Source organism: Equus caballus, chromosome 7, assembly GCF_041296265.1.
Source record: "Equus caballus isolate H_3958 breed thoroughbred chromosome 7, TB-T2T, whole genome shotgun sequence".
Classification (NCBI taxonomy): Eukaryota; Metazoa; Chordata; class Mammalia; order Perissodactyla; family Equidae; genus Equus; species Equus caballus.
Window position 1 is genome coordinate 17,611,726 of NC_091690.1, and position 26,995 is coordinate 17,638,720.

General features: G+C 39.2%; 1 protein-coding gene across 1 annotated transcript; it reads left to right on the forward strand.

Annotated features, from left to right (window-relative positions):
* RAB39A (RAB39A, member RAS oncogene family) lies at positions 1–26,355 on the forward strand. The gene is made up of 2 exons (XM_001501007.7): positions 1–400; positions 22,489–26,355. The coding sequence occupies exons 1-2, from the start codon at positions 174–176 to the stop codon at positions 22,913–22,915; spliced, it is 654 nt and encodes a 217-aa protein (XP_001501057.1). The 5' UTR covers positions 1–173; the 3' UTR covers positions 22,916–26,355.
* The last annotated feature ends 640 nt before the right edge of the window (positions 26,356–26,995 follow it).

Here is a 26,995-nt window from a genome sequence, read left to right on the forward strand (position 1 = left end):
GCCTCTCCCTCCAGAGAGGGCGGGGACCAGGCGGCGGCCGCAGCCGCAGGAATATGCTGGAAGCCGAAGGGCGGGCACCCGGGAGGTGCTGAACGGACAGTTCCCGCCGCCTAACTTGCCCCGCGGCGCGAGGGCGGGTGGGGCAGCCCCCGAGCCGGCGGAGCACGTGAGCGATGGAGACCATCTGGATCTACCAGTTCCGTCTCATCGTGATCGGGGACTCCACCGTGGGCAAGTCATGCCTCCTGCACCGCTTCACCCAGGGCCGCTTTCCCGGGCTGCGCTCCCCCGCCTGCGACCCCACCGTCGGCGTGGACTTCTTCTCCCGCCTGCTGGAGATCGAGCCCGGCAAGAGGATCAAGCTGCAGCTCTGGGACACGGCAGGACAGGAGCGGTTCAGGTAGGGCCGCCAGCACCGAGACCTCGGGGACCCCAGGGACCGCGTCGCCCCCTCCGTCCGCCCGGGCGCCCCTTCCCCAAGCGCCAGCCGCCCCGGCCCTGGTCGGGAGAGGCTCCGGCCCTCCCCTCTCTAAAGTGCAAACACTCCATTCTCGCTTCCCCTTTGCCCCTCCTCTTCCAGGGACGACTTCCTCCTCCGCAATTTCTCACTTCTTTCTTTGGTGCCCATTTCCTGCGCCCCCTTTCCGTCTTTCCTTCCCGCCTGAGCCGGGGTCACCCTCGCCGGCCCCCTGTTCCCCAACTCCCTCCGCCCCTGCAGGTATTTTGGTCCCCAACTCTTCGGCTCCCCTCTGCCCTCTCCCTAAACTCAGCATCCCTCGCTGCGCACACCCTGACCTAGCCACCCTCCTCCAAACTCCCCTCTTCCTCCCCTAACCAAGCAGCTTCCCCCCTATGCGGTCCGGGAGAACTGCAAAGTAGGGTTCCCAGGGTCGTGATTGATCCCTTTAGCTTCACAGCAAGCAGTGCTCCAACCCACGTTACTGCATGAGCTCATTGGGCATGGTTCAGAGGGAGATGGATGCGGTAATGGTTTGAACACCTCACAGCACCGAATGTGGTCATCAGAAATACTGGGCCAGGACCCGTGGGACTGTGTCTTGTACAGCAACAAGATGTGACATCAGGGTCACCGGCACAGCTGAGAGGGTTTTGTTGTTTTGTTTTCTAATGGTTGTGTTGTCTTTAGAAGTTTGTCATTGGTGCTTTGGTGGGGAAAAGAGAGAGAGACTGAGGTTTGGCAGGAACTTTTCCTTTATTTTATAATGGGTAATTAATGTTCCACGGTGATGATGGATCAGAAAATACGTTTCTAAATAGAGAAGAAGGGATCCAAATGAATAGTCTCATTCTACATGTCTAAATTTCATTGAGACCCTGAAGGAAGGATTTCACAAAGGCGACTCCTGTTACGTAAATAAAAACTAAATGGAAATTGTATGCATTTCCTGGATATTTAAGATTGAACCAAATATAAAGCACATTTCAAATTTCTAGACACTTTCTTTTAGAGGAAGGTAGGAAATCTGATATATTGTGGTGTTTGGGGTTTTTCTGAGATTGTGCTATCATTTGGAATTCATTTGAGCAAGCATTTTGCAATCTTCAGCAAGTACTCTGCTTGTGAAATACGGTACTCCATGAGGGGACTTCCCAAACATGGCTTCCCCTCACCCCAGCCAGCGTCCATTCTGAATGAGATCAGCCTACTTCTGGGAGAATGTTCCAACGTTTAAAGTTTTGGCTTCCATTCCCAGCTATGACGCTGATTCATAATAATGAGCGAACTGCTTAGCTTGCTTTTACCTTAGTTTTCCTGTGTATGAAGTGGGAAGATGGTGAGGCCAGCCCTTCAGAGAGGTATTGAAGGTTATCTGTTTGAATTGGACAATACCTAGAATACGGAAGAATTTTTTTTCAAGAAGCCTCCTTTAATTAAAATAACTTTTCAAATTCCTGATTCCTCATCTATAAAATGAAAGAATCATTATCATCTCCAAGATTCCTTGCGGTTTTACCATTCTAAGGTTGATTGCAAATTCCTTCACTTGTGATTTCCATCAGAGATGAACTTTCAGACATTTCATGGTCAGAAAAAGAAGTTTACTAATAGCTCTTGCTCTACCTTCTGAAGTGAATATAAGAAAAACGTGTTCTTTACAGTGCCTTAAACTTCTAGCAACTACTGTGAATTGCAACTACAAGAAACATAGGTAGTGAAATCTTATTGGATCTGGTAATTCTTTCTTTAAAAGTAGGTCCTAAACTGATTGACAAGAAAGTAGAGGATAATTAATTTTTTAGATTCTAAAGACCTCTCTGCTAAATAGATCATTGTTTTTTAATGCCTTAAGAAGAATGTAAATAGTAATTCATTTTATATACATTATTAAAACCAGACAGTAACTCTCCCATAATAATGCAAGGACATTTAGGGAATGTTTACTGACAATGAGTCATACTTTATTTTTTTTTGGCTCTTTACCAAAGACGTATTCATAAATACATATTTCAGTAGCTACCTCCAAATGCGTACTTGCTTTTCTCTCGTTTAGCAGAATATTTCTCCATAAAATTGCATTTAAAATAATTTCTGTTAAATCATTCTGTATCTTTCTCCAGGAAAATACAGATACTTATTTTGAATAACAGATATCCTTGCACGTTTGTTTCATAGAAAGGTAGTATAGTTAATGAAGATATGTTCCTGTCATTAGTTATAATCATACCATTAGGAATTTGTGGGAAATATTACATCTGAAGGCTTATTGGTGATTATATATAAACTAACAGAAAGGAGCCGACTTTAGACGGCCCGAGTTGTAGTTTGAAAGCATAAACAAATATGTTACAGAATAACAAAATAGCAAACTGATAATTATGACCATATTGAACCTTAGTTTTCCTTTTTTCCCCCCAGCTTTATTGAGTTATAATTGACAAAGATTTAGTTTTCGATGTTTAGATTAACATATGCTAGTAGATAATACTTGCAGAAAATAAAAAGGAACAAAATCAAAGTAAAGAAGGTTTAGAAAAATAATGTGTATGTGAGCATATTGTAAATTGTAATGTAACACTGAAATGTTAAGTTTTTATTATTAACACTATGTTTTAATGAAGTTAAATGTTAAATTACTGTATTAAGGAGGCTCAGAATTACAGGGCCTTCATTAAAGGTAGAAGTTTATTTCTCTCTTGTGTAACAGTCTCAAGGTAAGTGGTCCAAGTGGTTGGAATGTCTCTGCTCCAGAACATCATTCAGGTGTCTTCCCTCTTATGTTCTGCCTTCCCTAGGACATTTTCATCATCTTTGTGGACAAAGCTAGGTTGCAGACACACTGTGTGCCAGCTCAAGGGAAGGAGAGAGAAAAATCTAAATCAAGCAATGTTGCTTTTAAGCAAGTAAGGCCAATGTGGTACAGATCACTTCAGCTCTCAATTCATTGAGGAGAAATTAATTACAGGGCCAAACTTAGACAGGGCCACCATGTGCCCAGGAAGAAGGGAAAATGGACTGGGCATTCTGGGCATTCAGGGGAAACTAACAGTCACCCCTTTTAATTTTTTTTTTTTTCCAGGAAGATTAGCACTGAGCTAACTACTGCCAGTCCTCCTCTTTTTGCTGAGGAAGAGTGGCCCTGAGCTAACATCCATGCCCATCTTCCTCTACTTTATATGTGGGATGCCTACCACAGCATGGCTTTTGCCAAGCAGTGCCATGTCCGTACCCAGGATCTGAACCGGCGAACCCCGGGCCACCAAGAAGGGGAATGTGCGAACCTAACCGCAGCACCACTGGCCAGCCCTAACTTTTAATCATCGTAGTGGAAGAAGTTTAGCAGGAAAGGAAACAAGAATATTGTTTAACACGGTGTTAATAAGGATAACTGTTGGAAGGGCTAGAAGTATGGAGAGCATCAAATATAAGAATATAAATTTTGAACTTTTCCCATAAAAAGCATTTAAAGAAATATGAAGGTAAACTAAGATAAAGAAATAGCAGTGTTGGCTGAAGGGATAGGAAACCTTGAGGCTTCGAGGCAGATTCGGCTTTTTATTTCATGTGGTCTGGCCTTTGGGGTGTTACAGTTACAGCCACTGGTTATAAAGCTCAGAGAGTAACGTCCTCCTGGTGCAGCACTTCTCAAAGCGTCTTCTGCAGAGCACTTTGCCCTGGTGATTCTTATTAAAGGATGGGTTCTGCGATCAAATAAGCTTCTAAATCCCCATATTCCATGTTGTACTCTCTTAGGAATTCATATCAAAGCCTCTAAGAAGTACTACAGCAAAGAAATCTATCTGACTTTGATTAAACTAGCATTTCCCAAAGTTATTTGAGGGGCTATTTTTAAAATATGAAAATCTCTGATAACTAGTGTTCTGAGGAGTATATTTTGGGGAAAGCTCCCTTGATAAGTTGCTTTAGTCACAATCTTTGAGCAGAACCACTCGACTGTGGAGGTGTGGAGCAATGCAAGACCTGCAGAGTTTAGTTGACTAGCTAATTAACCTAGCAAAGGGCTGTAAGGGCTATGTGCTACATAAGGGACAGCCCTCTCCTGCCTGCCTCTTCCTCTTTTCCTCCAGCTCCTCTTCTGCTGTGTATCTTTCTCTTCCCCATGTGTCTTATCCTTCCTTCAGCTTATTTTTATTTTTCCTTTACCCCTTTCATCTGTTTGTCCCTACTCATAGTTTCCTCCCACCCTCCATCTTTTTCTCTCCTTTTTTATTTGAATGTCTCTCTTATTCTCATTTCTTTTTCTCTCTATTTACTCCTCTGGCTCTCTTATGTCTCTGTTTTCTCCTCTGCTCCTTCAAAACATTTGTATAAAGTTAATGTTTAAAGGTGGTTTAATTTGTATTGCCTGTTCTTAATTTTAAAAGCAAGCACATGAACATTTTATATTTCTCCTTAGGAGATCTTTTAAGATCCCTAAACTAAACAAAATTTTTTTAAGGGTGCTTATTTGATTCCCCACCCTCCTTACTGTTGTTCATAGTCTTCAATAGAAAAAGATTTTTTGACCATGGATTGGTGGTTTCATAATTGCATAGGTAGCAGAGCACAGATCGTCCACAGTTCAGGTCCATAATCAGTGCAGTCAACTGTAATTCCAAGTTATTGGAAGCAATAGGAAGTAGGCTCTATTTTTATTGAGTAATCAGTATAATATCGTCATTAAAATTATTTGTGTTGTAAGTAACAGAAATATAGCCAAATTAGTTTAGATAATAGAGGACAAATGATAAATGATACACATCTCTTGAAAGACGAAAGCTCACTGAACATACCGGTGTCTGGAAGTATGGAAATTCCAATAACAAGGGTTTGTGGATTTTCCCTCTAATGTGTTACCATTCTCCAACTCTGTTGGCTCCCAACTCTCTCAGTCTCTGAGCTTCTTATTCAAATTCTTGAGAGAAAAAAATCTCATTGGCCATTTGACTGGCCAGTGAATCAGCTCCCCCACAATCAGGTCATTAAGATACATGTAATACAAATGTATTATAATACAAATATACTAGATATGTATTATGGGTCATACAATGCAAATGTATCTGTAAGGGTCTAATTTTTGGGAAGGAGAAATTCTGTCAGGTTCTACTTTTTGGGAAAGAAGAAAATGAGCAGTCACCCCAAAAAGTATCTATTTTATGGTGTTTCAGAGAAAAATGATATGTAAGAATGAGCCAGCATCATTTCTAACAAGTGTAACAGAATGTGAAAAGATGACGTGTGTAGCCAAACATGTTTTTATACTCTAAAGATTATTTTCACTGTCCAGTCAGGCCATTCGGACCATTTTGAGTGATTCCATAATCAGTACAGTCAAGAAACTAGCCAGTAATTTGAAAAACCTGTGACTGTTTTTCTTAATTTTTTTCTTCAATAAATCATTTGATTTAATGTATGTAGCCACAACTTCAAGGCTGCATTAGTATATGAGGGTGATTATGCATCCTGAAGTAAGTGAAATATTGTTTACCAAATGTCTAAGAGGCCTGGACCAGCAGTAGGATAAATTGTAAAGTGAGTAAAGGCCATTCTTGGGGCCTTTGAGGCTTTCCCACTTTTCTTTCCTTCTGTTTTTGGATAGTGAAACCTTGCCTTCTTCTCTGCACATCTCAATCAAAAATCCATCCCTTAATACTCCATCTTAGCTTCAGAGAGTGAGGTAGCTGGGAAACCAAGACACACAAAATTATTAATGGTTGGAAAAAACTTAAAAAGGGTCCTCCCAGGAGTATTTATATTTACTTTTACATTTACATCTAAAAGAGGATGACCACCCAGAGAGGTAACACCTCATCTTGGTGTTTCCCTGTGGGCAGAGTTATAGATATGTGGCTGATGGGTGTTGGAATTTCCTCTCATCATACTACAGTGATAACCGCCTGTTCTGACACGTTGGCCCCACATTTAGCTTTCAAAGCAAGGGCTAGAAAAATGATGTTGTGAGTACACGGGTCACGACAGCAAAGTTTTCACATGAAGAAAACTGCTTTGCTCAGTCTGAGAGAAAGAGAGAAGAAATTTCCAGCCATTGTCAGTCAGTTTGGCTAGCATACATAGATTTCTTAACAGCTTAACTTTCATAGCCATGCCACTTAAAAGTTTAAAGAGGAATGTCTTGGAATGATCTGAGAATATTTTGGTTTATCAAGAGCCTGTTATTGTTATTGTAGTGGAGTTAGAGAGAATCTGCTTGTCTGCTTTCTTCCAAGCTGCTCTGTCTGTCAAGCAGTGGAAAAGAAAGGTGAGCCACTCAAGTGGTACAAAGTTAAACACACACACAAACACACACACACATATATACCAGGGAACATCAGATATTACTTTAATAAGATATTTTCATTCTTACTAAAGCAAAATACCTATAAAGCCAATACTTTATGATTTTAATAAATCTGCCTCTAAATGTGAATAACTTTTAATAAATTCTGATAATATATAATTCAGGGAAGTTCACTTTAGAAATTGCCACCCCATGCAATCTACCTGGCTTATCATGAAATGTGTATTATGGTAAAAACCATTGTTTTCTGAAAAGAATCACTTTATATGTAATAAAGTACTATTCTGACCTAGAGGAGTTCCAGAAAAATGTGAAACAGAGGTCAAAGTAGGTTATAAATTTAAAAGCATATTTTTAGTTTAAGCTGTGAAAGTTTCAAAATACAGATAGTAGCTCTCTATATAAGCATAACTGAGTAAATGTTGCTGGCTAGCTGGCATATTATTTTAGTTCAGTTTAAAATCTTAATGGCATTCTCTTAAACATTCTTGGAACGTAGTGGAGTTTTTTCTATTTTCCTTCCTATGAGTATGATTTGTTTTTCACTTAGGAACACACCTTGCTAAATCAAATTGTTATATTACTGGGAGTAAATCTTTTAGACCATCCACTGATATCAATAGCTAGGATATAAAGAAGCCATCAAAAATATCTCAATCCCCAAAAAATAAGGGAACAGGGACCTCTCTTCAGGCTTGCTTCTACTTCACTAATATGATGAGTGTATAAGATGTCACCCATGAAAAATCTTTATCAAGCCATGCCAAAAGGTCATCAGTGACTTTTCTTGGCAAATTGTGATCCCTCTCAATGCCTATTTTTTTTTCTGCTTTTTGTATGATTGGTCATAATCTCTTTTAAAATTATCTTCCTGTACTGGGAATGTTAAAAGAGGTTTTTCTTCTGAATCTTTAGCCTTTCCAAATGTATTTCCTTTTCATAGGACTTAGTATGATATGGCCTCAAACAGATGAGCCTGAAAGATAGCCTTAAGAACAGACTCCTGCCTCAGAAATACAAAAGAAGCGTGTGTGGCCCAAACTGACCCCTCTTCTCTGAGAAAAGATCAAGAGGGAATACTGTAAATGAGAGTCAGGTAGATATTAAGAACTTCCTGGCTGTAAGAGAAGACATTGTGAAGAAAGATTATAGATTCTGAAATTCTAGGCATTGCCTATCATTTTTCTTCAGAGTAACATTTTTCAAAGTGATAGTAATAAGTGTAGTTTGAGAAGAAGTTTCCTTGATCAAATAGTTTGGAAAGTTCTGGATTGTGGGAGGATCTCAGAGCTTGTAATTGCTAATATACTGATACACATTGTGAATCCCCAAGACACATAACGGTGTTTTCTAATCCAGAGTTCTTGTCCCTAGAGCATTTTAGGAACCAGTAGATAGATCGAGCACCGATACTTTGAAGAAAAAGTGAAGGCAATTCCTTAAATTTTAGGAATATGTTTGAGAACCTCTCACAGTGTCTTCTCTCATATGTTTCTCTGTGTCCCTTTTGCTGGCACTTGTGGATGATTTCGTCAGGTCTCCCTTTTAAAACACTTGATTACTATATTTTAGGGAGAGATCTTGTCAGATGTGTAGACTCTGGAGAGTCCCTTGATATTTGTCCCCTCAGTAAAAATTAAAAGATTTATCTTCTTGCATGTTCTAGCCACTTGTCACACTTTACACAGATCATGCACTATTATGAGCACTTGTTTTAAGTACAAAACCTTCCAATTAGAATCACTTGGAAAATGGAAGAACAATAAAGGAGCAAATGAATGAAACTTCATAATTTAAGATTTCCTAGATATAAAAGGGCTACCAAAAGGCTATGGGATTAGGAAAGCAAAAGTTAATGAAGCAAATATGAGGTGAAGTTTAAGACTGAGATTTGATAGAATAGATGGGTAGACTCTAAAAAGAGAATTAAAAGAAGAGAAGGTATAGTTAATGGTATAGCAGAGGACTATTGGAGGTGAGGAAGATTAGTGAGAGATGAATTGAAAACAAAATCCAAGAAAATGAGGGGAAAAGGCACATGAAAGAAGCTGCAGAGGTCAACCACACTGTGGCCAATATTCTCGCCGTTTTGGTGGCTAAACTACAGCCATAGGACTGGGAAGGAACAGACAGATGGTCTGACCCAACAGTCCCATTTTAAAAATAATACAGTTAATATCCAGAGAGGTTTTGCCTTGCCCTGGTCGTTATTCTTAGTGGTTTGCGTAAGAGCCCAGTGTTCATAAGACTCTGTTCAGTGCTCTTTCTGCTGCACCAGGCCTCCTGTCATGGTTGAAAAGAATTTTATTGGCACAGTGTGTAGTTTCTGTCATGGAAAGTATTCTGTTTGCACACAACCCCACCTCTGCTCCCACCTCTGTAGACCCATGTTAATTACTCTGTCCACCCAAACCTATTATTTTACTGCTATATTCAGAAACAAAAGGGGAAATAGCTTTACACAATAGTAGGGGTACTGATACCTGCCAGCAAACACGGGTGGCCGCAATGACAACCAACCCTCCCCTCCATGCAGTACTCAGTGACTGCGCTGCTATACTAAGAAACAGGAACGAACCCTGCCACTGCAGTGGAGAAATTTATACAAACCCTTTTGCTTTGTTAGACAAGGAGAGGTGTTGGGTATCAGGCAAAGCTACAAGCAAATACTTGCTATGGTGTCCTGAAGTTTCAAAGGTACTATAAAGTAGCTTTCCAATCCTTAATTGCAGCCCCATATTTTTCCAGAGAAACTGAAATCAGCCAGGACAACCAGTTACTTGTAGAAATCCATGCATTTATTTAGCTTAGCTATATGTCAGGCACTAGCTATAAAAATAAATAAGATATGGTCTCACATTCAAGGTCCATGCTGTCTCTATACTCGGTAGGTACAGATTATACTCCTGTAACAAAGAGACTGCCCAAATATGGCAACTTAAATATTATAGAACTTCGTTTCTCTCTCCTATAATAATAGTCCAGAATGAGCATTTCCGGGCTCTCAGGCTGGTCCTGCCTCAACATCAGTTTCCAGGGTTCTCCAGTCCTCGCCATTTCCTAGCAAGCAGGAAGGAGAAAGAGGAAGCCTAGGACAAATGTCTTCAAGTAGATGAACCTCAGACTGCAGGCATAACTTACCATGTGCCATTGACCCAAACTTTATGACATGACCACAACTAACTGCAAGAGAGCTGAGGCATGTAGTCTCTATATGAGTTGCTATGTGACAGCTAAAACTCGTGGAATTCTGTTGCTGAAGGAAGACAGAATAGACAGTAGGGGACTATTAGAGGTCTTTCTCACAGACTCGTAGCAAAGACAGATAGTAATCAAATCGTTGCAGTAAAGGCTCATAAGTGCTAAAATAAGTGCCAGTGGCAGAACAAAGGGAGGGATTGTCATCTGTGCCTAGGGTGAGGGCTAGTTCAGAGGATGTATCCCTTGATTCTGGGTCATGAGGGTATGTCAGTAGTAGGAGAAATAACAATAGGAAACAATAACAATAGAAAAAGAAGTGGCTTCCAGTAATGACAGATTGAACACCCGTAGCTATTTTAGCTTTTTTTCCTGAAACCTCACTAAAGTGACAGTAGCTTTGTTTTTGTTTTGTTTTTTAACTATAAACACTCAAACAAGGAGAATAGGTTAGGATACAACAGCAACAAAATTTTGGGAGCAGGAAAGCAGATGGAGTAATGCTAAATGAATTAGTAGATTCAGGAAAACTTCTAAGCTAGTGGTGGAAAAAGCTAAAAACAAACCCAATATATACGATTGAATCCCCTAACGATTCAGGAAATGGTGGCACCAGATACTTCTGGAAGTGGGAGTGCTAAAATAAGGATCATTCATTGTCAGTCTGTTTAGGAAAGATTGGCTCCTCACATCCTCTTTACCATTCCACACCTGAGGTGACTTCTTCTCTCCCTGACATTGGCAAAAAAAACTGGAAATTTATTCTTTGAAAAGAATTAAACATAGAATCTCTGACTAGAAGTACCAGGCATAATTGAGATTGGGGTCCCCTTTATAGTTTGGTTTTTTTTTTTTTTTTTTTTTGCTGAGGAAGAGTCACCCTGAGCTAACATCTGTTGCCAATCTTCCTCTTTGCTTGAGGAAGATTGTCACTGAGTTAACATCTATGCCAATCTTTCTCTATTTTTTATGTCTCAGCATGGCTTGACGAGCAGTGTGTAGGTCCCTGCCAACGATCCAAATCCATGAACCCTGGACCACCAAAGCAGAGCATACAAACTTAACCACTATGCCAACACTCTGGCCCCAGCAGGATGCTATTTTTAAAAAAAGAATGTTCTGAGAACAAAAGAGCTTTTGGAAACAGTAGGAAAAAAAGAAAACGTTCAATATAAGGTTGGGGAAATCTCTCAAAAAGTAGGACAAAGGGACAAAGGCATAGAAAATAGGGAAAAAAAATTTTTTAAAAATTAAAAGGCTCAATACACAAGTAACAGGCATTCCAGAAAGAGAGAAGAGGAAAAAACAGAGGGGAGGAATCATCAGTGAAGCAATTTAAGCAAATTCTCCAAGATTTAGGGACCTGAGTTTTCAGATTGGAAGGCCCCAGCACAATAGATGAAAGTGGACACATTCTAAGGGACATCATCATGAAATTCTAGAACTCTGGGACCACAGAGAATTTCCTACAAACTTCTAGAGGAAAAAAATAGGTCACATAGAAAAAGATCGTGAATCAGTTTGGCTTCAGACTTCCCCAAAACAACAGTGGAAGTTAGAAGGCAGTGGAAAGACTGCAAAATTCTAAAAAGAATTCAGTATCTGACCAAACTGTCATTCAACTTTGAGAGCAGAATAAGTCAAACATGCAAGATTTCGAAACATTACCTCATGCCTCTTTTTTAGGAAGCTACTTGAGGATGTGCTCTACACACACACACACACACACACACACACACACACGCAGACACGCGCACACACATAAAAGAGTAAACCCGGAATGAAGAAGATGTGGGATACCAGAAACAAGAGATCTAACCCTGAAGAAAGGCAAAGGAAATGCCCAGGAAGATGATGAAGGGAGATCCTAGGATGAAATCTCTGCTACAGACACCAAGGACAACTAGGCCAGATTGGATCGGGGCAGAAGGTTGTAGGAGCAGCCGCCTCAGGAAGATGAAATTGACGGAAAAGCTAATGGGAAAGAACTGCTTAGAAGGCAACTGGTACAGAGTTTGGGATTGGATTATTGAGCACTACATGGAAAACTACATTGGATTATTGAGCACTACAGCAAAAAGATAAAGGAAAGAAGAAAAGAATATGGTAGAGACTTTAGTGCTCACTCATATCTGATGCTTCTTTTCTTTAGGACACGTGATAGGAATGTGTTTCTCTTCCTGCTTGCACTTAGACAGAATCATGTGACTAATTCTGGCCAGTGGATTTGAGCAGGGCTCACATGTGGTAGTTTTAAAACATAGCCCAGGGGCCAGCCGCGTGGCGAAGTGGTTAAGTTTGTGCGCTCTGCTTTGGCAGCCCATGGTTTCACCAGTTCGGATCCTGGGTGGGGACATGGCACCGCTCGTCAGGCCATGGTGAGGTGGCATCCCACATGCCACAACTAGAAGGACCCACAACTAGAATAGACAGCTACGTACTGGGGGCTTTGGGGAGAAGAAGGAAAAATAAAAAATAAAAATTAAATAAACAAAAAAAAGCGTAGCTCAGATTGTTTCACATTCTTCCTGCTGAGAGGTGGGTTGTTTGTTACTGCAGCATAACCTGGCCTATCTTGACTAATATGCGAGGTTATTATTAACTCTAGGGAAAAGAAAAGGTTGTGCAGGAAAGGAAAAGAAGTCATAGTTTACTCCAAGGCTCAGCATTGAAAAATATCTACATGGTCAGAATAACACACATGCCAAGAAATGGTCTTTCTAAAACTATGGTATAATGATATTGGCAAGTTGGGGGAATAGGAAAAGTAAGGATGTGTGGTAAGTGCACAAGTAACTTTGGTAAAAGCACAAACTTAGGAAAAGAAATGAGAAGGAAAAGAACAGTCTATTCAGATGACTTGAAAATAAAAAGCTGCATAATTTCAGAGAGAATGAAATGATAAAAGGATAAACACCAATTGTAAATTCCAACATGTGGAGAGAGATACCAAAGCACACGAAATGAAGCAATAAAGAGAAAGTCGTATGGAAACAGAGTCACAAAAATGGTGGCAGCATTGTAACCCAAGAAAAAATGTTCTTTAATTACGTTAAATCACATAATGCAGTATGTTATATGGAAAATAAAATAGTCATGAGAAGCTGGTCATCATCTCATTTTTGTTCTGCAAAAGGATACCAGAAAGCACTGGAATAAATGCTAAAGTCTTTCATACACTTTCTGGTACCGTACCAAATAGAAAATACACATCCTTCGTTATCACCTTGCAGACAGTTAGTGAAGCTAGAAACATTTCTCATTAATTTCCAAATAAACTATTTCAGTTTTCACACATAACTTGTTTTGCCTTCCAGAATCCACTGCAAAGTACAATTTGAATTCCTACCAATTTAAATATAGTAGTTCTTTAAAAAATGTGGATGATGTCACCTATATGCTTAGAGTATGTACAGTTATTCAGCCCGTTGCTCCCCTTTTGACTTCATAAATGCCTACTATAAATATCAAAAGGAGATCAGCTTTTTGTACTCTCTCTTTTATTGTCCCATTTGCTCATCATTTGCATGCTACCTGGGCACAGCCTGACAGTATGAACTTATTAATTCAGTTCTTTATTCATTTACAAATGTTGGTAGGACTCATGCGTGCCCAGTTCTGTTTTAGACACTAGGGATACAGTATCAAAAAAAACGGACAAAAATCCTTGCTCTCATGGAGCTTATCTTCTAATGGGAGGAGACAGGCTAGAACCAAAAAAGCTGGAAGAACTATATAGGATGTTGGAATGTGGTAATTGCTACCAGGAAAATAGAGGATAAAAAGTGAGTAGAGCCTGCTGGGGATGGTAAGAAGGCCTCACTATCATAAAACGATCATCTGTCATAAAAGGAAAATAAAAGGTGGTCACAGGTGAATTGATTCACATACTCAAAGAGAGAATATGGCCCATTAGGTCTTGTCAGTATTATATATAGCTTCCATAACCACACACTTGGTTTTTGATGGCGAAACCCTGGAATTATACAAAAAAAAGAATTTTGGTGTTTGTGTGTGCAAAATTATATCCTGAGTTGTGAGCTCCAGGTTTCAGAATCTCAGGCAAGGGCAGGAACTGTTAAAGTCACTGATAATAAAAGGAGGGAGGAGACTTGTGTTTTAGTCTCTTAAAAGCAGTCCTAAGGGCCTGGATTACAAGGCAAGTGAACCAGGTAAATAAGGCATCAATGCAATGACTATTCCCAGAAGGACAGTAGGAGTGTAATGTCATGGTGAAGAGAGGCACTCACAAGGCTAATGCACTCATAAGCTGCTTGCTGCCAACAGCCTCTGGCATCAAAGTACTTGTATCTTCTAAATGCCTACCTTACAATTGGCAAAGCCACAGAAGGGCATTTCCAGGGTGGAATATCTGGTTGGTTTTACCTAAGTCAGTCAGCAAGTGCTGTATATTTTGTTGCTTTTTTAAGAGGCCTGTGCACATCCAACAAAGTTTATAATAATAGCATATCAGATCTACATAATCTTGCCGCTTTCAGATAAAATCTTATATTTAAGTAACTATCTAGTGCAAATAATTTGGGGCATTGCAGAGCCTATGGACTTGTGTCCTTCATATGACAACAGCATCTCAAGTGCCTTCCAGGAAATTAGATAAATGTTTAATTTGAGATATCATTTACATTTTTTAGAATCTCAGTAATCACATCATTTGTGTCAAAAAAATTCCAAATTTCCCAAAGCATATCATTTATGCTTGATTGCATTGCTCATATATTAAGTAATTCTTTGTAAATGTTAGCCAACTCCAGTGCTCTCAATATTACTTGTCTACATATTATTTCAGGAAAAAAATTAAAGAGGAAAATTAAACAGTTGAAAATATTTACATAAACAACATGACCACTTTTCTATTCTAAATCAAATATACATACAAGAATAGACTTTGTAGATGAATGGATAAAGAAAATATGGTATATACATATAATTGAATATCATTCAGCCATAACAAAGAAGGAAATCCTGTCATAAGCTACATTGATGAATCTTGAGGATATTATGCTAAGTGAAATAAGCCAATCGCAGAAGGACAAAATACTGCATAATTCCATTTCTATGGGGTATCTACAGTAGCCAAACTCATAGAAGCAGGAAGTAGAATAGTGGTTGCTAGGGGCTGGGAGGAGAAGGAATTGCTATTCAGTGGGTATGGAAGTTTCAGCCATGCAGGATAAGAAAGTTGTAGAGATTTGCTGTACAACATTGTGCTTTTAGTTAATAATACTGTACTGTACACTTAAAAATTTATTGAGGGTAGATCTCATGTGTTTTTTTACCACAATAAAAAAAATGAATTTTGGCCTCGTGAAACTATATTGCAAGTTATAAAATATTTGTGACTTTGTTTTGTATTTTTTTCCAAAATATATGCAGCCTCTATCAATCAGGTCTTTGATTGCCAACAACAAAACCAGCTTGAGGACCTTAATCACAAATGAAAGTTGTTGGAAATATGTCTGAGGCACAGAGACTTGACAGGAAGCTGGAGGGACCAGACTCAGAATGAATCAAAAGATCCGAGGAGTTCTGGGCAGCAAGAACCACAAGAGGCCATTGTGGTCCTCATGATACTGTTGTCTCTTTTTTGCCTGGTCACCCACTGCCATAAGTAGCCCCAAATGGACAGTTGGCAGTCTCAGCTACTAATTCAGTAGAAACATCACGGGGTTCTCTAGTGAAAGCATTTCTCTCTTGGATACTAAAACCCTTATATCAGCAGAGTTCAGAGTTACAGGGATTAGAAGCAACAAAAAATTTTAGTGACTCATTAAGAATAACTGTGAGACGGCCCATCACCCTACTTTCACCCTGTATTTCTCATACCACAGCATCTATTTATGGGCAAAAAACACCACCTACTCTATTTCTCACTAGTTTAGACCATACACATCCTGAAGGATCATGCCAAAATCTTACAAGGTGTCATCTTCTGGACATGGGCTTAAGTGAATCTTAATAGCCCATTATACTGTTTTATAGGCCAGATGCCTTTAGATGACAGTGACATGATAAGATCAATGAATCCTATGGCATCAGCCCATTTCCCTTTCTCTTCCTCTGTTAAGTGAAATCTTTGGTCTATAGCAGAGTGTAGGATACTATGACTATGTATAAGGCATTCTACAAATTCATCGATGGTGGTGCTAGCTTGGCTTGAGTCCAGATTAAATGTCTGTTTTAGTGAGGACATAGCCAGCTCTGGCGGTCTAGTGGTTAAGATTCTGCACTTTCACCACTATGCGGCCCAGGTTCATTTCCTGATCAGGGAACCACACCACCTATCTGTCGGTTGTCGTACTGTAGTGGCTGTATGTTTCGGTGATGCTGAAAGCTATGCCACTGGTGTTTCAAATACCAACAGGGTCACCCACGTTGGACAGGTTTCAGCAGAGCTTCCAGACTAAGACAGACTAGGAAGAAGGACCTGGCCACCCACTTCTGATAAAACTGGCCATGAAAACCCTGTGAATAGCAGTGGAGCTTCGTCTGGTATAGTGCTGGAAGGTGAGAGGATGTCGCAAAAAGACCAGGCAGGGTTCACCTCGTCACTAGGAGTCAAGTCGACAAGAGAGTCAAATTGATGGCCCTGACAACAAATAGGACATATCAGTGTCTTCCCCATCAAGGTCCCCCGAGAATAAAGTACCATATCCAAGGTGTCAGTAGCTGCTGGAAAACTGGGTATTAAGCAGTGACAGTCCAGGTAAGAGAGTCTGTTGAGTCACAGCTTCTCTCTCTACCATGACCACTTTGAGTTCAAACTGGGCTAAAAATACTGACTAATAACTATAAGACAGGACATTTTGTTTCATCAATTTTTAGGAACTCCTCTACAGAGGGGGCTTTTGGCGAGTATTCACATAAGATACAAGTTTTCACATACTATAGACCCGTTGATATACATCTTCTCTGAACCTCCTTATTATCCGTCCTCCAATCTTGTTTTTTCCCATATGTTAAACCCTTATCCTCTGCTCATGAATTAGTATAGATTCTTACCTGCATCTCTCCATCCCCTTCTCTGGAAAAAAGTACCACTAGGAGTTCCACAAGTGGGAGGGTTTCTCTTTTCCACTGACCTTCAAGTCCACTATTGAGTGGGGCTGACTGATGCCAGCATATTGTTCAGAGCCATGTGTGAGGCAGCCTTGAATTTTTTTCCAGTATAATTATAGGGAAATCCAGATAAGGCCATAGGTTGAGAGGGTGCTGCAGGAGTAGGCATGCTGGGTGTGTGAGCCTTATTACTCCAGGTCCCCTCAGGTCCCATCCCTATTCCTGCCTATACGTGTGACTTCTGCTTCATGATGAAGTTCCAGCCTGGTGAATCAGAGAACACCTAGCTATTGATGAGCACTCAGATTGCACAGTCACTTGATGTTCCACAGCCAGGCATTGAGTCTCTATCAGAGCCAGCTTGTAAGCCAAGAAGTATCTCTCAAAAGCATAATAGTTCTTGACAAAGAGGGCATGCCTTTATTCCAAAATGCACTGTAATAGTCCAGTGGAACCTTCCCCAGGCTTGATAGAGCATCTCAGTCTGCTATAGGCACTTCAGGCAGGCTCCATTAGATCTGATGAATCATGAGCCATGTAGCAAAACTGCTTACATTGTAGCTTGGACCAGCTGAAGGGATTTCTCTTGCTTGCAGCCCTATTAAAGCTGGTAGCTTTGGGGTCTCCCACTTACTAGGTCAGAAAAGCACACCCAAATATTATACATTTCCTCCAAAATCCAAAAAAATCCGCCAACTGTTATGCTTACTTCTTCTTGGTAGGGGACATAAGATACCACAACTTGTCTTCTTTGGAAAAGTTTCATCAGTATGCCCCTGATTAAGAGATCTTCCTCTCCCAAGAAACTTCACAAAGATTACTGACTACTGTAACTTCATGGGATATGTCTTTAGGATGCATATGTGTATATTTAACTTATCCACCCTCCTCCAGTACTGACGTGCTCATAGCAACTCAGTGACCCCAGTATAAGAACAAAAGAACTCACTGCTAATAGGTCTAATATTGGGCATCTTTCTTTTTTCTGCACTGCTGGTATCTCTTTCCTTCAAACTTCCTCACTCTCTCTGCCATTTCTCCTATTTCCCCAACAGTTATGTTCATGGCTCGTACCAAATGAACCATTGATTCACCCACTAAGAATGTATTGAGTGCCCACTATGTGCCAGGCACTTGAAAACCACTGGGTATTCAGAGATGAGCATAGTCCTGGCACTTGCCTACCTCGAAATTATCAAGCCAAGATAATGCATCCAGAAAGTGGAGAGAAGGGGGAAACAATGCTATGCAAGAGTACTAACCTTGTACACACAGTGATTCTGCCTACCAGCCTGAGAAACAGACTCTAACCAAACAGAGCAGCCATTTTTCCTTCTATGGAGAAACCTAGCAAAAAGGGTAAAGTGTTCCTCCAGTTCTCTTTTGTAGGGAGAGGAAGGTTGAATGGAAATTCCATTTCTATCTATGCTAGAAGTCTAAAGGTGAGGAAAGAGGGCGAAGAGTTTCTCCTGACACCAGCAGTATTCCTTGGCAGTGTTGAGTGCCCACTTGGGATTGGTTTTAACTAATTCGTAGTCACACAAGCCTGCTTGGTTGAGTGATTTTCCCCAGAAACACAGCTGCATGCTGAACTGATCTAGAGATAGAGTTTTCCCAGGTGAATACGACAGAGGGCAAGGGGCTTGGGAATTGAGATATTTCCAAGCGAACAACTGTGGTGTCTCATAGAACTAAGGTATGAAAGGAGGTAAAGATAGGAGGGTATTAATGGATAGAAAGTGATAGAGTTGGTCAGTGGATTATGAATCTTGCTGAAAATAAAGAATTACCACAGTAAAAATATGCTTGTGGGTTGTGAGATTTTGATCAAAAAGTGGATTGTAAATTTGCAATTTTGAAGGTAGTGAAGATTTCTGATGAGAAAAGAAGAAGAGGATGAGAAACTCAGAATGCAGGGGAAAGTTCATTAGAGATAAGAAAGTCAAGAAACAGAGATGACAGGTCATCCAAATGGATGTTGAAATCTGGGCAGAATGACAGGAATTGAGACAGAAAGAAAAACAAAGCAAAATGCTAAAGTCTTCATTCAGTCTACAGAGAATGACCAAGCAATTGGCAGATGACAACAGATGAGAGAGCCAGATGGCATAAGGCTCAGAGGAGAAGGATATTTTTTACAACAGGGGTTGGGAAAGAATAATTATCTGGAAGTGGCATTGGGGAAGCAGAAACCACCTCCTGATCTTATAGAATGAGCAACAGGAGCGTGCTGCAGAGGAAGCTGGATTCTCAGGGAACAGCAGGTTTCAGTTAAGGCAAGGAGATGGAGAAAACAATCTGAGAGGTGACTGTTCTTTGAAAATGAGATAGGAGTTGCTGATAGTATAGCTTTGAAGGAATAAAAGAACCAGCAGGTTTCTTTTATAATCAAAACCAGATCTTCCATTTGGGAGGGACAAGGGGCTGCCAAGAGTTTGTAACCCTGATCCCTGTTCTCCATAATTTACCTTTCATCACACCACCATCACACTGAATTTAGGGGGTGCTATATCCCCTATACCAGTCTTGCCAGAGGGTAGTCTATGTAACACTTAATTCTCCCATAGCGCACCTGAGACCAGACTGGATTCATTGATTTCTCTCCCCCTTCTCTTCTTCCCTTCCTTGCATCTCTCTCTCCCCTAATTTTTTTCCGTTCTTTAAATCATCCATTCATTCAGTGAGACTTTCAAAGCCACGAAGGAAACAGATATAAAATAACACTCAACAAGAAGTTGTTCCTTATAAAGAATTGTTACTCATCACCAACTCTTGAATTCTTTACAGGGAGGCCTACCTACCTAGTTCTTTTAGCGTCTGTTCCCTACCTCCTTCTAGTACCTTCAAGAACTTCTAGAGACCTAAGTGTCCTGACCCAAGAGAGGAAGGTCCAGAAAAAGAGAGATGCTCCCTCATCACTCCTGTGAGATCTGCATCTTGAGTTCCAGTTTTCAGTCTGAAGACCTGTCTCTTCCCCTAAATAATGGGCAGCAGGGATGCCCAACTGAGGGAAAGCCCTACCCCCTAGGACAACTATGTCCGAATCTGAAGCCTAACGATATCAGAATTCTGAACCTAATATCCAGACTGACACACAGAAAATGGAGGTCAAGTTATTATATAGAAAATGGCAGGTGTCATATGGAGACCTTTTATTCCAACTAATTATTAATAAGGGCTGTTTTACAGCATATATTGCACATACTTTGCTATAATTTTATTCTACATAATGATTTGCCAACTGTATTCCAAATATGTCTTCAAAATTCAATACAAGGTGCTAGAAAGCATGGTACTTCATACAGTGTAAGACATGTGTCTGCCTAATGGACTAGCATTTCAGCGTTGAGTTTTTAACCACAAAAGGATGTTTTTTAAAATTATATTAATGGTCAATTAAATGGAGGCCAAGGGGAGTAATGCACACTTGGTGCTGAGTAAATTAAAGCTTTCAGTCTAATAACAGCCTTAATTAGGTTTCTCTTAAGACAATGCACCTCTGCCTAAATTCACACATACAAAGATGAGCAGCAAAACAATAACAAATTAGTTTTTCCTCAAAATTAACAAAAAAAAATAGCAACAGTTTAAATGAAGTGCATTATTTGTAGCCTGCCAATAAGAGTGGGAGATTTTTCCTTACTGTCAATGGCTGTTTAGTACAGTAGCCTTTGAGAAAAATTTTTATAAAATAGTCATTTGGGAATCTCTCTACTGGGAATTCTGAGGAGAAACAGGGAAGCAGGAGAAAAGGGAAGAAAGAGGAGGTAAATAAAATACTTTCTTTACACTCCCATGACAAATGGTACTTGTGAGATTGCGCCACTGAACTGAGCTGTGATTTCGGCAGTAAGCATAAGGGAGGTAGGTAAAAGCTGGAGAGTACCAGATAACCCACTGGCCCTCCCACAAAGATCTTGGGTGCCTCAGGCAGACAGATGAGTTTGCTTAAGGAGGATCTCGGTGCTCAAGATCATTGACAACTTGGAAACTTGAGACATGTGATCTCTGCTCATGCAACATTTAGCACTTTGCCTCTCCAATAAGATTAATAAACTGAATATAACAAACATTAAATGACATCCATTTGCCCGGCAATATGATTGTTAGAAACATAGACGGAAAATGTTTGACCCTCACGGAGCTTTGAATTGAGTAGGAGACCTACCAGCAAATCCAATCAGCTGGTTATGAAAATTGATCTGATCATAATGGCAGCATGCCAAAAGTTCCATGGAATTATGAGAGTGCCTAAAAGAGGTGGAGGGGGAGAGGTCAGTGATGGGGAAGGCTTCTCAAGTGATATCATTTTTGAACTGACTCTTGAAGGAGACATAGGAGTTTGCTAGGCAGAAAAGGGTAGAAGATATTCTAGTTAGAGAAACAATATACATAAAGCCAAGAAATATAAAGCAGTATGGCTTTGCCACCTTGCCTCATGATTCAGTCAGGAAACAAACGGCACATTGGAAAGGTTAACTGAAAAGAATATAGTGAAGTGACTATTTCCAGAAACGTGGGCAAGGTCAAGAACACCAACAAAAAATGAAGCATTCAGGGATAGAAACACTGGGAAGCCATTAACCACCTGGCGAGAAGGGGCAAAGAAAGGAAATGAGATTGCCAGAACCTGGTGAGAGCCAAAGGCATGAGAGAAGGACTCCTCAACAGGAACCTTGACCAGAAGCAGAGGAACACAACCACTGCCAAGCCACAGCCTGGCAGAGACAAAGGGAGGGGGTAAAAACCCTGTCCTGTCTTTCCTGCAGTCTCCAGCATGCACCTCCCCTTGACTGAACCCCACTGCAAGCCAGAGGGCAAGGGAGTTTGGGAAAGCTTTCTGTAAAGGTCAGCTTCCTGAGGCCCAGAGAGCAGAGACTAGATCTGGAGAAGCAATCATTAGCACACCTCGGGTTCATATCCCACGTCCAAACACTTTCCTGTTTCTCGAGTGGATATAGCACAGGGCTAAACCTGTAACTAATGTTTTAACAAGTTTGCCCTTGTTTCTCCTTCTTTAACTGGTGGAGAGAGGGGCTTGTTGAATTAAATGACAGAGAGAGGTTCTTAAGATCTGGCTTGCTCTGCAACCTCTGCCCTTCACCAAATCTCACTGTGTGCCTATTTTTAACAACAATGATGTAATAATTATTCTATTGGATGTTTAAAAATAAAAACAAATAATCCTAAGAGTGTGAGATGATATACCATGTAAGTGCTTATTTGTCTATCTAAAAATAACTACAACTTTAATGTTGTCGTTGGATGAAACTGGCCTGCATATTAGTCTGAGAATATTTTTGTTCCCTTAGACACTTCATATTTAATTTATAAATTCTAGTTAAATCACATTAAGGTATCTTAAAATTTTATTATGGCGTTACATTGTTTGTTTGAAGGAGGGGAAAAAGAACAACTTGTCCTTTTACAACCATTTTTTCTATTTATTTTTCAGATCAATAACTCGATCTTATTACCGCAACTCAGTTGGTGGATTCTTAGTGTTTGACATTACTAACCGACGGTCTTTTGAACATGTGAAAGATTGGCTAGAAGAAGCAAAAATGTATGTACAGCCATTTCGGATTGTATTTCTGCTAGTGGGACATAAATGTGATTTAGCTTCACAACGTCAAGTTACAAGGGAAGAAGCTGAGAAACTGTCAGCAGACTGTGGTATGAAGTATATAGAAACCTCTGCAAGAGATGCTACGAATGTTGAGGAATCCTTCACGATCTTGACAAGAGACATATATGAGCTGATTAAAAGGGGAGAAATTTGTATTCAGGATGGCTGGGAAGGGGTTAAAAGTGGTTTTGTTCCAAATACTGTGCATTCTTCTGAGGAAGCAGTCAAGCCCAGGAAAGAGTGCTTCTGCTGACTTCAAATATGCCAAAGAACTAACAAGAACAGATTGGGTGTCATTTCAGGATAAATACCAACATTAACAGCAGAATGATGCAATGAATGCATTAAAAAAAGTTATCAACCCATGCTAACACTATTTTGTAAGGTATTTGATTCAGAGCACTATGCTTACTTGTTACACTACCAGATTGGATATTTTGCTAAATTATCAGACAAAGCAGACAACTTTTTCTTGAAACTGGAGTGTCTACATAATTACCTCCATTCTTTGTTATCATATAGCTGACCTTAATATACAAATTTGTCAATGTTACTCATTTTTCTTGGCAGTTCCAAATGGTTTTTTTGTGCACATATAACCTGATTGAAAAGAGTTTATCAGGGGGCCAGCCCCGTGGCTGAGTGGTTAAGCTTGTGCGCTCTGCTTCGGTGGCCCAGGGTTTCGCTGCTTCAAATCCTGGGCACGGACATGGCACCGCTCATCAAGCCATGCTGAGGCGGCATCCCACATGCCACAACTAGAAGGACCCACAACTAAAAAAAAATACAAACTATGTACTGGGGGACTTTGGGAGAAAAAGGAAAAATAAAATCTTTAAAAAAAAAAGAAAGAAAAGAATTTATCAGGAATTACATTCTCTTGAGTTAATTAATTAATATTGAATAGTAAAGTGGATTTAAAAGTGCATTGTTCATTTACAAGGTAAACCATCTCAGAGGTTTCAACTAGGACTCAAGTAGCAGGTCCTTGTTTAACGTATCAGATTTCTAGCCATTCTCTGAAATATTTATCCTCCCTTAATTTTGCCTGAACATTAGAAAATGTTTTATACTCATTTTTGTTCTCTGATTTATTGGTCCTGAAAATGTTATGTTTTATAAAGATATCTAAGGATCCAGGCAAAATATTTTATTGCAAATATTTGTAAAAATAGAAATGAAGGACCACTCTCAACAAATGTTTTGATGTGGTAGTATACTGTCCTTATTTAGACAAGAAGAACAAATTTATTTATATACTGGCATTTTCAAAGAAAGTAAATGCAATTCACCTTGAACTATTGTCAAAATTATCAATATAGGTAAATATAGAATGTTTTTAGTAACGGCTTTTTTGGTCCAAGTAAATTTCCAGATTTCCCCATTTCCAATACAGAAAAGTACAGAAAAGATTCTTCTGGGCAAGGAAAATTGGCTAGATGTTTGCTATATTCAGCATTCAAATTGTATTTTACAATCTCATCAGTAAAAGTAAAGATAGAATAATAAGTTAAGACTATAAGATGATTTTTGAGTTTCCTAATTTTTAACTTATATTTAAATTCCCCTCCTGGAAGTGGCATTTTGATCACAGTGTCAAATATTTTATAATATACATTTTCTATTCTGTTCTGTAAACCATTCCTGATCACAAAGGAGCACTAAATGAATCTGCCTTCTGCGGAATCATAAGGTTTTTCCTGTTAAAAACTATAGTTGCTTCACTTGTATGAAAACCAAAGTGGTATAATAGAAAGAATATTTAACGAGAAGTCAGAAAACCTGGGTTCTAAGCTTGCATTTGCTCTACAATATTTGCACATGAGTAAGTCACTTAACCTCTCTAAGTATCAGTTTTCTCATCTGTAAAATGAGGGTAATAATTCCATTTATTATGTGTCATGGAATTATTTTGAGAATCAAGTGAATCATGTAAAAAAGTTTTGTAAATCAAGAAAGTATTATACAAATGTGAGATTGCTATCAGCTGCTCATAAGCATCCTATTATATTTACAGTGGATGAGACTTTTTTTTCTCATGTTCTTTCTCTTTATTTCTGCACAGAGGGAGCAAGGAAGGCTCATGTTTTCATGGACCTGGGGGAATTCTTGGTTTGATGTATTCTCTCTGCCCTCTTGCCCTGGAACACTGCTCCTCCAAAGTGGGAATGATAGGGAAGGAAATGTCAGGAGACTTAATTCAATCAAAAGTCATGTTTAAATGTGGGCTTTGTGCATCTTTGAAGTAGATATTTAATTGTATTCTTAAGTACTTGCACATTTTCCAGGTTCATGTAAGTATTTTTAATAGTGCTTGTGGAGAGAAGAATATAAATTATACCATCACTATGAAATTTTTGAGTATTTATATTGTCATCATTTTCTTAATATCCTTACATTAATTTCACGTGGGTGAGTTCAAACTCTAATTGGCCAGATAAGAAAATACCTGTTCCCCAAAATGCGAAGTGGTCTATTTTTACTGTTACAATTTTAAATCTTATATTACAATTTTCGTCAGCCCAAAATGACAAACTCAAATACTGAATATCTAACAAGAGTTTAAAGTACCGTCACCTGTGCCTACTTGTAGAGTTAGCTAAAATCTAAAATGCGACTTAGCTTTCAGTGGACACCCTTTGCAGTACTATTGTTCAAGTAGGACTAATATTTGAGTAAAGAGTATGATGTGTTCCAAGATTTAGAATAGAATTAAGTAATCAGAAGAAACAAATGGGAAGGCAAGGCCCCAACAAGTTGACACTTACCAAGGGCACACATGAGCAGAAGCAAGCCTAGCACTCTGGTTTTCCTTGTACCTGGGGAAGGATTCTTTCCATTACCATGCTGTGTCGGGAGTGTGTGTGTGTGTGTGTGTGTGTAGAAGAAAATGGGAAATGGGAACTAAATGAATCCAAAATACTAATATTGGACTAAATCATTTTGATGTTATAGAGGAGCTATTTGTGGTAAAACAATATGAAAATGAACAATGCCTACAAAGATCTGAGTTCTTATACAAGATTGCCAAACATCTGTGTAACCATAGCTAGATATCTTGATCTATCTATATAAAATAGCTGACCTATTTTCTTACATGTCGTTATAGAGAATATGGATGATAATGCCAAAATAGTAAAAATATTTGCTCCAGGCAAAATATTTTGACCAAGTTTCTTAGAAATCGGTCTTGATTTTACATTAAAATTATTTAATTTAAAATGTATTTAATCTAAATTTAAACCTTATTTAAATTTAAAAATTTAAAACTAATGGATGATGTAGCTAATTACTAAATATTTTAAATGCGATAAAAAAGAAATGGAAAACTATCCAATTGTGTAATAAACTTGTCCCTGACCAAAATTGCTCATCTTGAGTTGCATTAACACTCTCCGTGCATGTAGTGGTGTAATGGTTCATTAAATGGTAAGCTTAAGCTGAAATGATTATGTAATCACAGTGCATTTAAATGTGGCCTTTATGTGCATAATGGTAGCAAATAAGATTTCTTGAGTCTGGAAACTTGAAAGTTTACCCTAGGTTTCCAAAGCTTCAAAGCACTTCATGATTTTTTTGTGTGGCAACCAAAGCAGTCTTTTCTGTTGTTAAGATAACTTTACCAGTCATTTTATCCAACTTTACATCATTAAAAAACTGAATCTGTGGATTAATAAAATCATTTTAAGAGTGGTTTTGTCAGATTTTATATTGCTTTTGGTTCAATTAACTAACTACAAAGCTTCCATTGACTTCAAAGAGTGCACCATATTTACATATTAATTTCCTTAGGTCTGACATAGTGAGAAGGACTCGAAAGACTAAAGACACATATCTTAAACTGACTCATCAGTTCCCCAGTAATTGCCTGGAGTGCTGTAGTTGGAAATGCAAAGGAAACATGTAATCTTTAAGAAAAAAAAAATGAAAGACTATAAAGGCTGTAAAGTTAGATCCTTTGTATTTTAAAATGGTAGAATACATTCCTGACCAGAAGCTAACTCTTGGAAATTCCACAGCCAGTAAATAGCCATTTCTGCTTCAGAATCTTTCTCAATCCCAAAGTTTTCACTGAAGTTTCCTGAGTAACCGATCTTCACTTACAATAACTGACAAACAGTTCTGACCTGAATGAACTGCATGACTTGGTATTTCTGAAATCTTAATAACTGATGCAAGTAGACACATGAGTGATGAGCTCTGACAATCTATAGCAATCATTACACAGTCTAGTTCGCTTACTACACATAATCGTGGTATAAAATAAATGAGAAGAAAAGAAATTTTTTTAAGATATAAAAACATTAGTGTTCTTTGTTGTCTCTCTGGGTAA

What these genes read in the sequence shown, in the direction of transcription:
- RAB39A (XM_001501007.7), top strand. Translation starts at nt 174, where the DNA reads ATGGAGACCATCTGGATCTACCAGTTCCGTCTCATCGTGATCGGGGAC. An exon ending in GCAGGACAGGAGCGGTTCAG is followed by an intron (nt 401 to 22,488) that starts GTAGGGCCGCCA and finishes TTTATTTTTCAG; the next exon opens with ATCAATAACTCGATCTTATT.